This window comes from Taudactylus pleione, unplaced genomic scaffold, assembly GCF_031769625.1.
Source record: "Taudactylus pleione unplaced genomic scaffold, aTauple2 ptg001313l, whole genome shotgun sequence".
Taxonomy (NCBI): Eukaryota; Metazoa; Chordata; class Amphibia; order Anura; family Myobatrachidae; genus Taudactylus; species Taudactylus pleione.
The window spans coordinates 142,484-158,016 of record NW_028285713.1 but is presented as its reverse complement, the minus strand read 5'-3'; the positions used below and the strand labels follow the sequence as shown (position 1 = coordinate 158,016).

The 15,533-nt window shown below is 41.9% G+C and overlaps 1 protein-coding gene across 1 annotated transcript in view; it reads right to left on the bottom strand.

Moving 5' to 3' along the window:
* Positions 1-15,533, bottom strand: part of LOC148443280 (inaD-like protein) — a 75,132-nt gene that overhangs the window by 14,307 nt on the left and 45,292 nt on the right. Inside the window, exons 3-6 of the mRNA XM_088463020.1 lie at positions 9,997-10,068; positions 9,721-9,898; positions 5,936-6,046; positions 3,451-3,516 (exon numbers count right to left, since the gene is read on the bottom strand). Of these exons, the coding sequence (XP_088319146.1) occupies positions 3,451-3,516; positions 5,936-6,046; positions 9,721-9,898; positions 9,997-10,068 (427 nt within the window). The remainder of the gene's footprint in view (positions 1-3,450; positions 3,517-5,935; positions 6,047-9,720; positions 9,899-9,996; positions 10,069-15,533) is intronic.

Genomic DNA, 15,533 nt, shown 5'->3' with positions numbered 1-15,533 from the left:
CAGTAAAAAGGTCGACAGTGTCTAGATAGACACCAGATGTTAGACAGTCAATAGGTCGACACTAAATGTCGACATGTAAGAAGGTCGACATGTACAAATCGGCGACAAAAATTGTCGCCACATGATTTTTTAATATTTATTTTAGCCATAATCTTCACCCTAACCCTCCCTCCTGGTGCTTAACCCTAACCATCAGGGTAGGTGCCTGAGCCTAACAGTCCCTTCTAGTGCCTAATGGTGCATACACACTGTCAGATTTTTCTTTATTTAAAAAATCGTTCAATCGCTCATATCTGAAGGAAAATCTGACATATCTACAAATAGAAAGTATGGTGGTCGCTCAAATCAGCTTAATGATATTGCCCAGGTGCTTGTAAAGGGCGGGGTTTACACTGAACCAGAGAAAAAAAAGGGATATTCCCTCCAGCACACTGCAGCAATATTGGCAAAAATACTTGAATCCTACATGATAACAGAAGTCAGAGGTATTAGTTGCATACATTTGCGTGAGGTCACTGGTACCTAGTGAATTAGGCTGCAGTCTAGCAGACGGCTTTCACTTTGAGATATTCCGTTTGACATTAGCTGAACAAGAATATAACACCAGAGCACAAATACATAATATTATTTTTTATTATTATTATTAATAATGAATATCCTGCAAGTAAACACGTCCGCTAACTAACGAGTGACATGCAATCAGGAAGCCTGATTAGAGAAGATAATTACTGGTTTCTGAATATCAATGCTACTCTTTGGGAAATATTAATTGAATAAGTCATGGTTTACTTAAAAGTAAGCGCCATCTGGAGACGCCTCGAAAACGCTTAGTCACAAAAAAATGAATAGATGTGAGCGATTTGTCTGAGTAAATAAAGCAATATAATTATACTAATGATTAAGGCTATTAGTAAAATAGCTGCAAACTACAGCAAAACATGATGCACCAAGCTATAAAGCATGCCCATCTGCTCTAATGATTAATTTGGCATTAAACAGAAGGATGAAGTCCACGCTTGCACTCTACGTGAACATAAGGCGTGGACAACATTGCACATCTGGGTCTGGTAGTGGAATGGACATATACAGATTATGGGGGCAACCATGCTGGCTGGACCAGTATGTACCTAATCATTTACTAGGAACCAGTGACATCATAAAGGCACTGCCTAATATTCATGAGGCCTGCCTAATATTCATGAGGCCTGCCTAATATTCATGAGGCCTGCCTAATATTCATGAGGCCTGCCTAATATTCAGTGAACAAGTAGATCAGCATGCAAAATAGCTGCATTTGTCATGAGGTTATGTAACAACTGCACAGCATTCTCATACCCCTTTCAGGCATACACCAAAAACCCGGGTTTTCGCTATATGTGAACAGAAATGACCCGGGTCGAAGTCCTGGGTCCATGACCCTGCTCTGTACCAGGGTTTTCCCGGGTGAACCCCTGGTAGGCTGTAGTGTGAATACATCCAACTCAGGTTTCTAGACCCGGGTTTTAAGAAATCTTTCTCATTGGCTGTTCCGTGCACCTGCAGATGACATCAACTGCAGTCACCCGGACCACGACAGGGGAGCAAATTAATTTAAGTGTGTATTATTTTACGTTTAACTTTTTTATGTGAAAATTTTGTCTTTGTATAGACCAAGACTTATATTCATAATTATCTTATATTGTAATGTAAACATTTATTGGTTTTCAATAAAAAAAAAAAACACATTGGAAACAAAGTTTGTGGCCTTTACTCTAAAAATGGTAATTTTTATACTATGTCATTACTGTGAATAAAAAAAATAAAAATAAAAATGTTCCTTTTAAATCCATACCAAATTTCAGGGCAGACCCGGGTTTAGTGTTAATGTATCCGACCCTGGAATTTCCCGGGTTTTGGTGTAGTGTGAATGGGGGTCTCATCGATTTTGTCCCTCACTATTCTACCTTCTCCATCCATCGACTTCAGCTTTGTCCCTCACTATTCTATCTTCTCCATCCATAGACTTCAGCTTTCTGCCTCATTATTCTACCTTCTCCATCCATCGACTTCAGCTTTCTGCCTCATTATTCTACCTTCTCCATCCATTGACTTTGTCCCGCACTATTCTACCTTCTCCATCCATCGACTTCAGCTTTGTCCCTCACTATTCTACCTTCTCCATCCATAGACTTCAGCTTTCTGCCTCATTATTCTTCCCTTTCCTTCATTATAAATCATTATTCTACCTTCTCCATCAATCGACTTTGTCCCTCACTATTCTACCTTCTCCATCCATCGACTTTGTCCCTCACTATTCTACCTTCTCCATCGACAATGTGCCTCACTATTCTATCTTCTCCATCCATCAACTTCAGCTTTCTTCCTCGCTATTCTACCTTCTCCATTCATCGACTTCATCTTTGACCCTCACCATTCTACCTTTTCCATCCATCGACTTCAGCTTTGTCCCTCACTATTCTACCTTCTCCGTCCATCGACTTCAGCTTTGTCCCTCATTATTCTACCTTCTCCATCCATAGACTTCAGCTCTCTGCCTCATTATTCTACCTTCTCCATCCATAGACTTCAGCTTTCTTCCTCATTATTCTACCTTCTCCATCAATCAACTTTGTCCCTCACTATTCTACTTTCTCCATCCACTGACTTTAGCTTTGTCCCTCACTATTCTATCTTCTCCATCCATCGACTTCAGCTTTCCTCCTCGCTATTCTACCTTCTCCATCCATCAACTTTGTCCCTCACTATTCTACCTTCTCCATCAATCGACTTCAGCTTTGTCCCTCACTATTCTACCTTCTCCATCAATCGACTTCAGCTTTGTCCTTCACTATTATTCTACTTTCTCCATCCATCGACTTCATCCTTCACATTTCTACTTTCTCCAACCCATCAACCTTAGTTTTGTCACTTAGGATTTTACCTTCTCCAACCCATCATCATCACCTTTGCCTCTTACGATTCTACCTTCTTCAACCCATAGACTCCATCAACCTTAATTTTGTCCCTCGCGATTCTACCTACTCCAACCCATCAACTTCAACATTGTCCCTCACAATTCTACCTTCTCCAACCCATCAACTTCATCCCTCGCAATTCTTTCTCCATACCAACAACTTCAGTTTTGTTGCTCATGATTCTACTAATTTTTCTGAAAACTTCTAAAACAAATTATAAATAACCAATACTTAAAATAAATTGTTTTTGCAGCAGTCACCTACAAGCAACTGTAGCAGCTATTTTGTCAACCGATACACAAGAACGCCGTTACGGAACCAGCGACACCACTGAGGAACTTCACAGCTATCCCGTATTGTACCTGTAACACTCTTTTGGTAGTGTCTACAAAGCACCACGCAATGACCCACAGATAGCACTACATGTAAGGAATGAGACTGTGCTTTTGTGCACAAGTTACTCTATGCTATAATCCTATCTCGCTGCGGATCTCACCTTTTCTGCAGGGTCTGTGCTCGCTTTGTCAAACTTTGAGGGTTTAGGAGCCACGATGGATAGCAGCTGAAAGAAACCAAAGTCAAGTAATCGTTATCACGAGATATAGGTCGCTTCCAGGTATTTTCAAATCAGAGGCCCTGCGCATTTTCAAGAAATCACACACTACAATTATCGGGGCGTTTAGTGGATATCGGGTGGGTCGCTCCGATAATTGCATTCTAGGGTGTAGAAGTTAATTTTATTTATTTTAAGTTAAAAAAAAAAAAAGTATCAAAATCTGCACTAATGGTTGTTTTGATGCCATCTAGTGGTCAGTGTTAGAAAATGCCAAGTCCAGACAAGAGATAACAGGCCTGATTCATTACGGATCGCAATATTGCGCACTCATGCATGCAGTTCAACTGCGATAACATGCAAATCCATTGCAATCGCAATGCAAACTCAGCACTATATAAGGACGCCCACTTTACATTGCACACATGCGTAATACTTAGCAGAATAGCGAAACCATCGGTACAATCGAGTACCATCGCAGACTCATGCACATTTGAACAAGCCCTGACCTTACTCAGAAATTGCTAACAACCACGCACACTTTGAGACCATGTATGGTAATGGACAATTTATGCACGCCCCTGCAACGGCGTGCGAACTGGCACACCTGCGTTTCCCTGACCACCACCCCCAGTCACCACCCAGAAACGGTGCTTCCTGTCAGTCTGCGTAGCCTCTGCGATCGCAGTCCCGATCACAAAAGCTAGTTTGCGCACTGCAAAGCATATGCATGCGCGGACGCAACAATCAGGCGACTGCGTGCGTAATCGCCGTTGCGTACGGTAATGAATCAGGCCCAATGTTGGGTTTGTATCATGAAGATGACCAATCCAAGCGCATTCCGTATCTGAAACCCCTAATCCTGGTTTCCCCGGTTAAAATTTTTTAATTCTGTTACCTACACATCTCAATTCATATGTTCAGACAATAGTAGCCGTTTAGCATGTATGGTACACAATACACGTACAGGACCAGAAAGCCGTTTAGCATGTATGGTATACAATACACGTGCAGGACCAGATAGCAGTTTAGCATGTATGGTATACAATACACGTGCAGGACCAGATAGCTGTTTAACATGTATGGTATACGATACACGTGCAGGATCAGATAGCAGTTTAGCATGTATGGTATACAATACACGTGAAGGACCAGATAGCATTTTAGCAGGTATGGTATACAATACACGTGCAAGACCAGATAGTTTAGCATGTATGGTATACAATACACGTGCAGGACCAGATAGCCATTTAGCATGTATGGTGTACAATACACGTGCAGGACCAGATAGCCATTTAGTATGCATGGTGTACAATACACGTGCAGGACCATATAGCCATTTAGCATGTATGGTATACAATACACTTGCAGGACCAGATAGCAGTTTAGCATGTATGGTATACAATACACGTGCAGGACCAGATAGCAGTTTAGCATGTATGGCATACAATACACTTGCAGGATCAGATAGCCGTTTAGCATGTATGGTGTACAATACACGTGCAGGACCAGATAGCAGTTTAGCATGTATGGCATTCAATACACGTGCAGGACCAGATAGCAGTTTAGCATGTATGGTATACAATACACGTGCAGGACCAGATTTTGGGAGTAGCCTCAGTCACATTCATTTCATCCTTGACCCTTCTCTCACTGGTTGTGAGCCACAGAAAGAGTACAGGGTGGGACACACTCCCACCTATAATGGTAGGACCATTTACCATGTATATAATTTAAAAGACTATTTCTGTGCAAACTATCACTCATTAACGTGTGGAGGCAGCTAGGTTACAACTATTTATTTTATGTACTTCCCACCAGTGTTCCTCTCACGGCCAGGTCTGTTACGCATTATTTTATGTACTTCCCACCAGTGTTCCTCTCACGGCCAGGTCTTTTACACATTATTTTATGTACTTCCCACCAGTGTTCCTCTCACGGCCAGGTCTGTTACGCATTATTTTATGTACTACCCACCAGTGTTCCTCTCACGGCCAGGTCTGTTACGCATTATTTTATGTACTTCCCACCAGTGTTCCTCTCACGGCCAGGTCTGTTACGCATTATTTTATGTACTTCCCACCAGTGTCCCTCTCACGGCCAGGTCTGTTACGCATTATTTTATGTACTTCCCACCAGTGTTCCTCTCACGGCCAGGTCTGTTACACATTATTCTATGTACTTCCCACCAGTGTTCCTCTCACGGCCAGGTCTGTTACACATTATTTTATGTACTTCCCACCAGTGTTCCTCTCACGGCCAGGTCTGTTACACATTATTTTATGTACTTCCCACCAGTGTTCCTCTCACAGCCAGGTCTGTTACGTATGCACAGCAACCCAACAAAATATAGAGCTCCCTTGCTCAGGGACGAATAACTAATACGCCATTTGATACAATGATCTCTCAGCATTTGGCGCTTTCTCACCCGTAGGGCAGCCGATAAACTCTGGATGACGAAGACGACGGGAATTCCAGCATTTTTAATGGCCTCCACAGCTTCATCGTGTCTGGTTTCTCTCAGATCTACACCCGACACCTGGAAATTATATTCAGAGGCAAATTATACACCTCAAATACAGGTTCTGTGTCACTATTCTATCATAGGAAACATTTTTAACAACTGAAACACATAATCAGTTTTATTGCAAATTTAGTAATGTACAAATTAGTACCAACATTTAAAACAATGCAACTGGAAGGGGGGAATGATCTACATAATGGCCAGACAGGGAGTACAATAATAAAATGCAATAATTCTAGATACCATAGCTTAAACTAATATCTAAATTCACTAGTTGATAACGAAGGCAGAGGTTTTACGGTACTCTGTGTTCGTGGGATGCAATTCCCACACTTGTCTGGGGTAAAAGAATGGTGAGAATGGTAACATGATGGTAACAGGATGGTTGTAATGGTAACAGAATGGGTAAAATGGTAACAGAATAGTTAGATTGGTAACAGAATGGTTAGAATGGTAACAGAATGGTGAGAATGGTAACAGAATGGTTAGATTGGTAACAGAATGGTGAGACTGGTAACAGAATGGTTAGAATGGTAACAGAATGGTTAGAATGGTAACAGAATGGTTAGAATGGTAACAGAATGGTTAGCACCTGTAAGTAACACCAGCGGCGATAGAGGCAGATAATTTATGTAATTGCAACTATTATCCAACAACTTGGTTACCTCTCCTACGGTCTCTGCTATGACTATGCTAAATACTAACAATACAATTATGTCATACAGAAGATTATGGAGATCGTCACAAATATTGGGGGTTGCAAAAAAAAGCTTTGAAGGGCCGCAGCAGACTAAAAGAGCCCTGTATCAGAACATAAGTCATCCGACAGGTCCTTATACTCCTGGCAAGAGACACATGAAGAACATTGAACCTGGTAAACGTCTCAATTGACATATGTAATACTTTAATATTTACAGATATTTTCAAACTTCGCTGCTAAGCAGATGCATGTAACCACACCCTATAGAGTCCTGCACTACACGATTAAGCTTCCTTGCAATGCAAGATGCTACCTAAATGAAGTTTGTATATTCATCATATTCTAAAAGGTCCTCCCACAAGTCAAAAATATATTGTTGGGTTATTGGGCTTCGCTTCTGACTAATTTTTCCCTATTGTTTGTGCGCACTTGTGTGCCTATGGTCGGGGGATTAGATCATAGGCTCCACAAATTGTACTGTACAAATGGTTAGATTGAAAAATACAGAAACTGTACAGGAACAAATCTTTAAAGCCTTGAAACTTAGGGTAAGTTGGTAACTATGCCATGGAAGTCCCAGGGGTGAGGAACCGGTAGGCGTCCAGCTCAGTGGAATAAGACGGGAAGGCGACGTCACCAGGAGGAACAAAATTTACAGAACTGTTCCACAAACTATTAGTCCCATGGTGCATTTACAGTGCATCCGGAAAGTATTCACCACGCTTCACTTTTTCCACATTTTGTTACGTTACAGCCTTATTCCAAAATGGAATAAATTCATTTTTGTCCTCAAAATTCTACACACAATACCCCATAATGACAACATGTAAAAAGTTTTTCGAGATTTTTGCAAATTTATTTAAAATAAAAAAAACTAAGAAATCACATGTACATAAGTATTCACAACCATTGCTCAATACTTTGTTGATGCACCTTTGGTAGCAATTACAGCCTCAAGTCTTTTTTGAATATGATGCCGCAAGCTTGGCAACCTAACTTTGGGCAGTTTCGCCCATTCCTCTTTGCAGCACCTCTCAAGCTCCATCAGGTTGGATGGGAAGCGTCAGTGCACAGCCATTTTCAGATCTCTCCAGAGATGTTCAATCGGATTCAAGTCTGGGCTCTGGATGGGCCACTCAAGGACATTCACAGAGTTGTCCTGAAGCCACTCCTTTGATATCTTGGCTGTGTGCTTAGGGTCGTTGTCCTGCTGAAAGATGAATCGTCGTCCCAGTCTGAGGTCAAGAGCGCTCTGAAGCAGGTTTTCATCCAGGATGTCTCTGTACATTGCTGCATTCATCTTTCCCTCTATCCTGACTAGTCTCCGAGTTCCTGCTGCTGAAAAACATCCCCACAGCATGATGCTGCCACCACCATCCTTCACTGTAGTGATGGTATTGGCCTGGAGATGAGCAGTGCCTGGTTTCCTCCAAACATAACGCCTGGCATTCATGCCAAAGAGTACAATCTTTGTGTCTCATGGTCTGAGAGTCCTTCAGGTGCATTTTGGCAAACTCCAGGCGGGCTGCCATGTGCTTTTTACTAAGGAGTGGCTTCCGTCTGGCCACTCTACCATGTAAGCCTGATTGGTGGATTGCTGCAGAGATGGTTGTCCTTCTGGAAGGTTCTCCTCTCTCCATAGAGGAATGCTGTAGCTCTGACAGAGTGACCATCGGGTTCTTGGTCACCTCCCTGACTAGGGAGGTGACCAAGATCCCCCGATCCCCCGATCGCTCAGTTTAGATGACCGGCCAACTATAGGAAGAGTTCTTGTGGCTCCGAACTTCTTCTTTTTATGGATGATGGAGGCCACTGCTCATTGGGACCTTCAAAGCAGCAAATATTTTTCTGTACCCTTCCCCAGATTTTTGCCTCGAGACAATCCTGTCTCGGAGGTCTACAGACAATTCCTTGGACTTCATGCTTGGTTTGTGCTCTGACATGCACTGTCAAGTGTGGGACCTTATATAGACAGGTGTATGCCTTTCAAAATCATGTCCAATCAACTGAATTTACCACAGGTGGACTCCAATTAAGCTGTAGGAACATCTCAAGGATGATCAGTGGAAACAGGGTGCACTTGAGCTCAATTTTGAGCTTCATGGCAAAGGCTGTGAATACTTATGTACATGTGATTTCTTATGGAGCATACACATGGTCAGATTTGTCAGATCTGTCAGATGAACGATTGAACGATTTTTGACCGCATTAAAATGAATGGAATCGTCCAAGTCTGACTGCAAACACATCAGATGTCAGATATAGTTATCTGACCATCGGGAACGCGCATCATTCAAATCGTTCATCTGACAGATATGTCAGATTTTCCTTCAGATATGACCGATTGAACGATTTTTTAAATCATTATCGTTCAGATCTGAAGAAAAGTCTGACCGTGTGTATGCTCCATCAGTGTTTTTTTTTTAATGAAATTTGCAAAAAAATCTCAAAAAAACTTATTACACGTTGTCATTATGGGGTATTGTGTGTAGAATTTTGAGGACAAAAATTAATTTATTCCATTTTGGGATAAGGGTGAACATAACAAAATGTGGAAAAAGTGAAGCGTTGTGAATACTTTCCAGATGAACTGTAGCTGTAAGTTTTGAACATTTCAATTTTGGAATTTACTCTTAAATTCTCCTATTCCCAATCCAACCACATCACCCGGTAGAATGAAATGATCGTGGCAGTTCTGCAAACCATACTGCAAATTTACAAATACAGTGCAGAATTGAAAAGGAAAAAGCTGGATAATGGGGCAATTCAATTAGCGGCCTGGCCGTGAAGTGCTGTCCAGGAAAGTTACATCGCGACCAGCAACATCGCTAGTTTCTCCTTGCACCCCATAGAAAACTAGCGATGCTCAGCCTACCCTAATAGGCAAATAGGAGCGCAGCCAAACATTGCGGGATGTGTACAGCGGCACAGCGTCTCCAATTCAATTGGTCGGTAAGACTGTATTGTTTGTATTTGCTATTACACTTACTTCTAGAATTTTATCTCCAGTCTTCAAGGCATTGGTTCTCCCCGCGGGACTGTCTTCCAGGACCTGCTTAATAAAAATCCCTTTCAGCTCCTCCCCATTTTTGAGGCGTTTTATAACGGTTTGCCCACCAACAATGCTGATTCCAAGGGAAACTTCAGGCTCTCTCCAAATTTCTACCCTGAAAGGAGATCAGAAAACAGGAGATGGTTGGACAACAGTAATGCAGTTATTGGAAGTGGTTAAAGACAGGGACGCACACTGACAGCTATGACATACACACGTGGGGCGCTCCAGTGGCTGAATGTTGGGGTCTCCTCTCCTTCCCCTTCTTCCCATTCAGGTAGTTTCCTATAGATAGAATAAAAGTGACAAATGTAATACAGAGTACAAGACAGCAGTGCATCTTACTGCAAATGCCATTACTGCCGTGCAAGTACCATGTACCAGTACAGCCATGCCCTGCACCTGGGGCGAAGCTGGGAAGATAGAGAGCACTGGGCATCACAGGAATTTTTTGAAGTGGCCACTAACTGACTTCCATCGTTTTGTGCTGTTCTGCATAGCACGGCTATAGGCTACATGAGCTATCGTATACTACTGGAAAAGAAGGATACAACCGTATATACTCGAGTATAAGCCGACTTTTTCAGCACATTTTTTGTGCTGAAAAAGTACCCCCTCGGCTTATACTCGAGTGAAGTGTAGCGCTGACCGGACGGAGTTCGGTAAGTGCTACACACTGCCAAACACACAGCCGCCGGAGCCGGCAGCTGCGTGTTTGGTGTAATCAGCAGCGGCTGAGAGTCTGTCAGACTCTCAGTGGCTGCTGCTGCTCCCACTGCGGGAGCCATCTTCCGGCTCCCGCAGTGGGTAATGGGAGACACGTCGTCATGACGACGTCTCTACCATGCAAAGCGGCCGGAGGAGTGGATAGCGGCGGGACCAGGAGCGGGAGTTTCAGGTAAGTGATTTTTTTTTTTAATTCTTATCACGTCTCTCTCTATTGGGGGGGGGGACTACAGGGGGCACTACCAGGGGGCGATTACTACAGGGGGCACTACCAGGGGGCGATTACTACAGGGGGCACTACAAGGGGGCGATTACTACAGGGGGCACTACCAGGGGGCGATTACTACAGGGGGCACTAAAAGGGGGGATTACCACTGGGGGCACTACAAGGGGGGGATTACTACAGGGGGCACTATAAGGGGTGATTACCACTGGGGGTACTGCCAGGGGGGGATTACTACTGGGGGCACTAAAAGGGGGGGATTACCACTGGAGGCACTGACAGGGGGGGATTACTACTGGGGGCACTAAAAGGGGGGGATTACCACTGGAGGCACTGAAAGGGGGGATTACTACTGGGTGCACTGCCAGGAGGGATTACTACTGGGGGCACAACCAGGGGGAATTACTATAGGGGGCACTACCAGCTGTTGCCATTTCCCACACTAGGCTTATACTCGAGTCAATAAGTTTTCCCAGTTTTTTGGGGTAAAAGTAGGTACCTCGGCTTATATTCGGGTCGGCTTATACTCGGCGTATATACGGTAATACAACATTAAAGGCACTGTACCATCATTAACGTAATGTCCAGACAAGTTATTATCCTGCTTTAAAGAGACACAGAGGAGAACACATTTGGTGCTTCTTACAAAGTTCGTACAGTGAATATAATGGAGAAAATAACTTCATATTAACTGCTGGCTCGTAAAATAAGTTATTAGACTTCCAATGAAAACCTGGGAAGAGTAACTGTGCAGCCTTTGGCTAATCACTATTGGTACCTGCGATATGGGACCGTTAAAGTGCCCCCCCTTCGTCTACACACAGTGAAGACCGACAATGTTGAGGCAATATTCATCACCGAGGCAATAGGCAAAAAAGTGCCTTGTGCCTCAGTGATGTCACTGATCATTAGGAAATAGCTAAATCAAATATGGGCTCTTCATGCAAAATGTTCCAGGCACCCTGCAAGTGTGTAAGCGACATTAAAAAATGCACAGTACAGGCAACATTATTAACCATGACAAGGAATTAACGCTGCTACTATAGAAAAAAAAACTTCCAAAATACTAACAGGAAGCAAAATTACAACAAAACTCTACATCTATCTATGTTAAACAAAATTGAATCAAAGACGCAGTCTCACAGCTTTAACATTTAATGCGATCATGCCCAATATATTATTAAGTGTGACACCTACTGTATTTGCCTGAATGTATAACCGTTTATTAGATATCTAGATAGAGCCAGGAGCAATACAGGTTGAGTCTCCCATATCCAAAATGCTTGGGACCAGGGGTATTTTGGATATCGGAACATTCTGTATTTTGGAATAATTGCATGCCATATTAAAATATCTTAGCTATAGGGCCCAAATCTAAACACAGAATGCATTTATGATTTATATACACCTTATACACACAGCCTGAAGGTCATTTTATACCATATTTTCAATAACTTTGTGGCTCAAACAAAGTTTGTGTACATACATGAAATTTATTTATGTGTCATATACACCTTATACACACAGCCTATTGGTCAATTTATACTTTATTTTTAATAATTTTGTGCCTTAAACAAAGTTTGTGTGCATTGAACCATCAAAAATCAAAGTTTTCACTATCTCAGTCATGCTTAAAATATTCCGTATTTCGGAATATTTGGATATGGGATACTCAGCCTGTATCAGAAATGCATTCTAGAGAAGGCAAGGCAGACAGCACCACCTAGAGGAGACTAAAGAGCCAACAAATTACAACTAAGGCCCGTATTCAATTTGAGGCGAAAAGTCCAGACTTTTCGCCTGCTGGACTTTTCGCCTCCTTCACCTGTTTTCCAGGCAGAAAAGTATTGCGCGCGTGCCCACTATTCCCCGTATTCAAAGGACGCGAAAACGAGACCCGGCAAAACTGGGAGCGGCAAAAAAAATGGGAATTTTCGGGAAAACATCCTTGGACCCACCTAAAGATGAAGACATGGGGGTTCACTATGGGTACCCCCGTTTTTGCCTGCTGAAGGGAAGTCGGGTTTTTAAATAGCCGCGGCAGGTGCATAAATGCGGCTTTGAAGAAGGTGATACAGAAGAGGATTTAGCAATTTTTTTGGGGGAAAAAATAACTATGCCCATCAAATTTGGGGTACATGAAAATGGGTGCAAGCATATTTTTAACTCCCTAAAATGATTTTTTAAACATTCTTCAATAATATACCTGCCGCTACCACCCGCAATGCAGAAAACACCTTCCGCATATAAGGGAACCCCTGTGGATTTATTATCGCTATTTTAGAAGTGTGTTCGCTATTTTTTTACAACCAAAATTAAAAGTTCATTTTTTGGGGTGCCCCTTTTTTTTTTTTTTTACATACATTAATTTGAGGGGCCATTCCCAGTGGTGCAGGCTATTTTTTTTTTTAAGCCTGCACCCCTAAACCCCAATTCTGCACTTTTTTTCACCAGCTAAAGGAAGGAGAAAACTTATCCCTGTTTTTTTACAAAGACTTTTCGCACCTATGAAAAGTCTTTGAAATTGAATACAGGGATAATGCAAACAGGCGAAAATGATAACGGGTTTTCGCCTCAAATTGAATATGGCCCTAAATGTGCAACTTTTTTAAAAAATGTTTCATTTCAGTAACTCTCCAATAGTCATTTTGCTGCAAATGGAGTACCCTCATTTTAAAGTAGGTGGACAAAGATTGGTACAGTAATTTTAATAAAGGAAATTCTGTTTGAACTAATAATGATGCACAGTGATTCAGTAAAAGTTGATGCAGTAATGTAGGGAGGAAAAATAAAGATTACACTGAAAGGATGAATAGTTAACGTGCCCTATTTATACCAACTGTGCATACTGTACTTAGGGGCAGATTAATACTACATCACGCCATAGACCCAAAGCCAAATATTTATTTTATGCCTGATAACCCCCTACTTTACACCATTTATTCTGTATGACGCACAATAAGCCTCATGCTTCCAGTATTTGCTGCTGCATCTCCCCAAGTTCATTGTAATATTCTGCACACCAAGATCATTTACATTACTCTGGCAGTCTGAATGGGTCCGGACATTGTGTACAGCAAGTTCCACTGACAGGCGTCACTTGGAGACGTGTTGGGGGTGCTGTCCCTCCAGGAAGGCACCTGAGCAGGATATTTATTTGGATACGTGAGTGCCGGGGTTTGCCAAAAAGTCTATTATATATATATATATATATATGTATATATATAAAAATTATCGGCACTCACCAGGTAAAGAGGCATAGAAAGGTTTAATTTACCATTAAAACAATAAGGTGCATAAGATCAGTCGACGTTTCGATCCCATTTAAGGATCTTTATCGAGACATAACAGCAGTTCCCAATAGCAAGACAGCCAAGTGCAAAGTCTATATATAATATATTTTTATATATATACATATCTTGGAGCTGTGGCTGTACATTGTTGATATGTCTGATTGTCGCTATCGTTGATATGTGCTATTGGCTTGAAAAAGGTCTGGATATGACCGAAACGTCGCTATGCTATTTCAACTTTTTGATAATATTGGAAAAAATCATCTTTTTGCTACATCTGACTGGTGAGTGCCTCCATTGGGATATAGATATATATATACACACACACATATATACACATATATATACACACACATATACATATATACACACACATATATATATATATACACACATATATATATATATATATATACATATACACACATATACATATATACACACACACATATATACACATATATATACACACATATACATATATACACACACACACCTGTGAATGTTCAATACAGCTCTTTATCACAAATATACATTTAAATTCCGGCAGGACCATTGTACGCGGACCCAAAAAGGGATGGGGCTTCAGAGGGTGGGTGTGGCTATTGTGCACTAGGGTGAATAAGAGGCACAGACAGTGTAATGGTTAGCGTTACTGCCTCACAGCACTGAGGTCATGGGTTCGATTCCCACTACAGCCCTAACTGTGTGGAGTTTGTATATTCTCCCTGTGCTTGTCTGGGTTTCCTCCGGGTACTCTGCTTTCCTCCCACATTCCAAAAATATACTGGTAGGTTAATTGGTTCCCAACAAAAAATTAATTCTAGTGTGTATATGTGTGTGTACATGTGATAGGGAAAATAGAGTGTAAGCTCCACTGGGGCTGGAAATAAATAAATAAATGAAATAAATAAATGGTTTCCACAGATTATTTTGTCCTGATTTCTCCTGGATAAATGTTAGGAAGTATGACATAAGGCAAGCTGTACCTTCGGTAGGGATTTCCATTGAATGCAATAGTGAGGGGGTATATTGTGCTTGTGTGGGCGCTTCCAGGGTCAGAGCAAGCCTAAACTATGACTGTGATGAGTATCCCTAGTATAAAACTCACAGGAAGGTCAATACTGGCAATGAAAGGGTGTCATCCCATTGAGTGCTCTGCCATCAATAGCTGAAGGTTTTGAACTATAGTCGGACAACAATTTATGGCTGAAACATCAATAGTTCGCAGCCACGCATGCGCAAGCCTCTGAAACCAATGGTAAAACTAGGGGTGTTAAAATGGTAATTGAAGGCTCCATAGCAAGAGTTTGTAAGGGGCCCTTTGTACCACCCAATGGTGAAAAATATATAACACACTTAACTTTGAGAAGGAAGATGAGCCCCCCTCAGCTCTGGGCCCCACTGCAGCTGCATCCTTTACACCTATGGTAGTTACGCCCATGGGTAAAACCATCTACCTTTGCCAGCTAACCATTGATGGTCAACCCTAATTTTTGCCACCTACA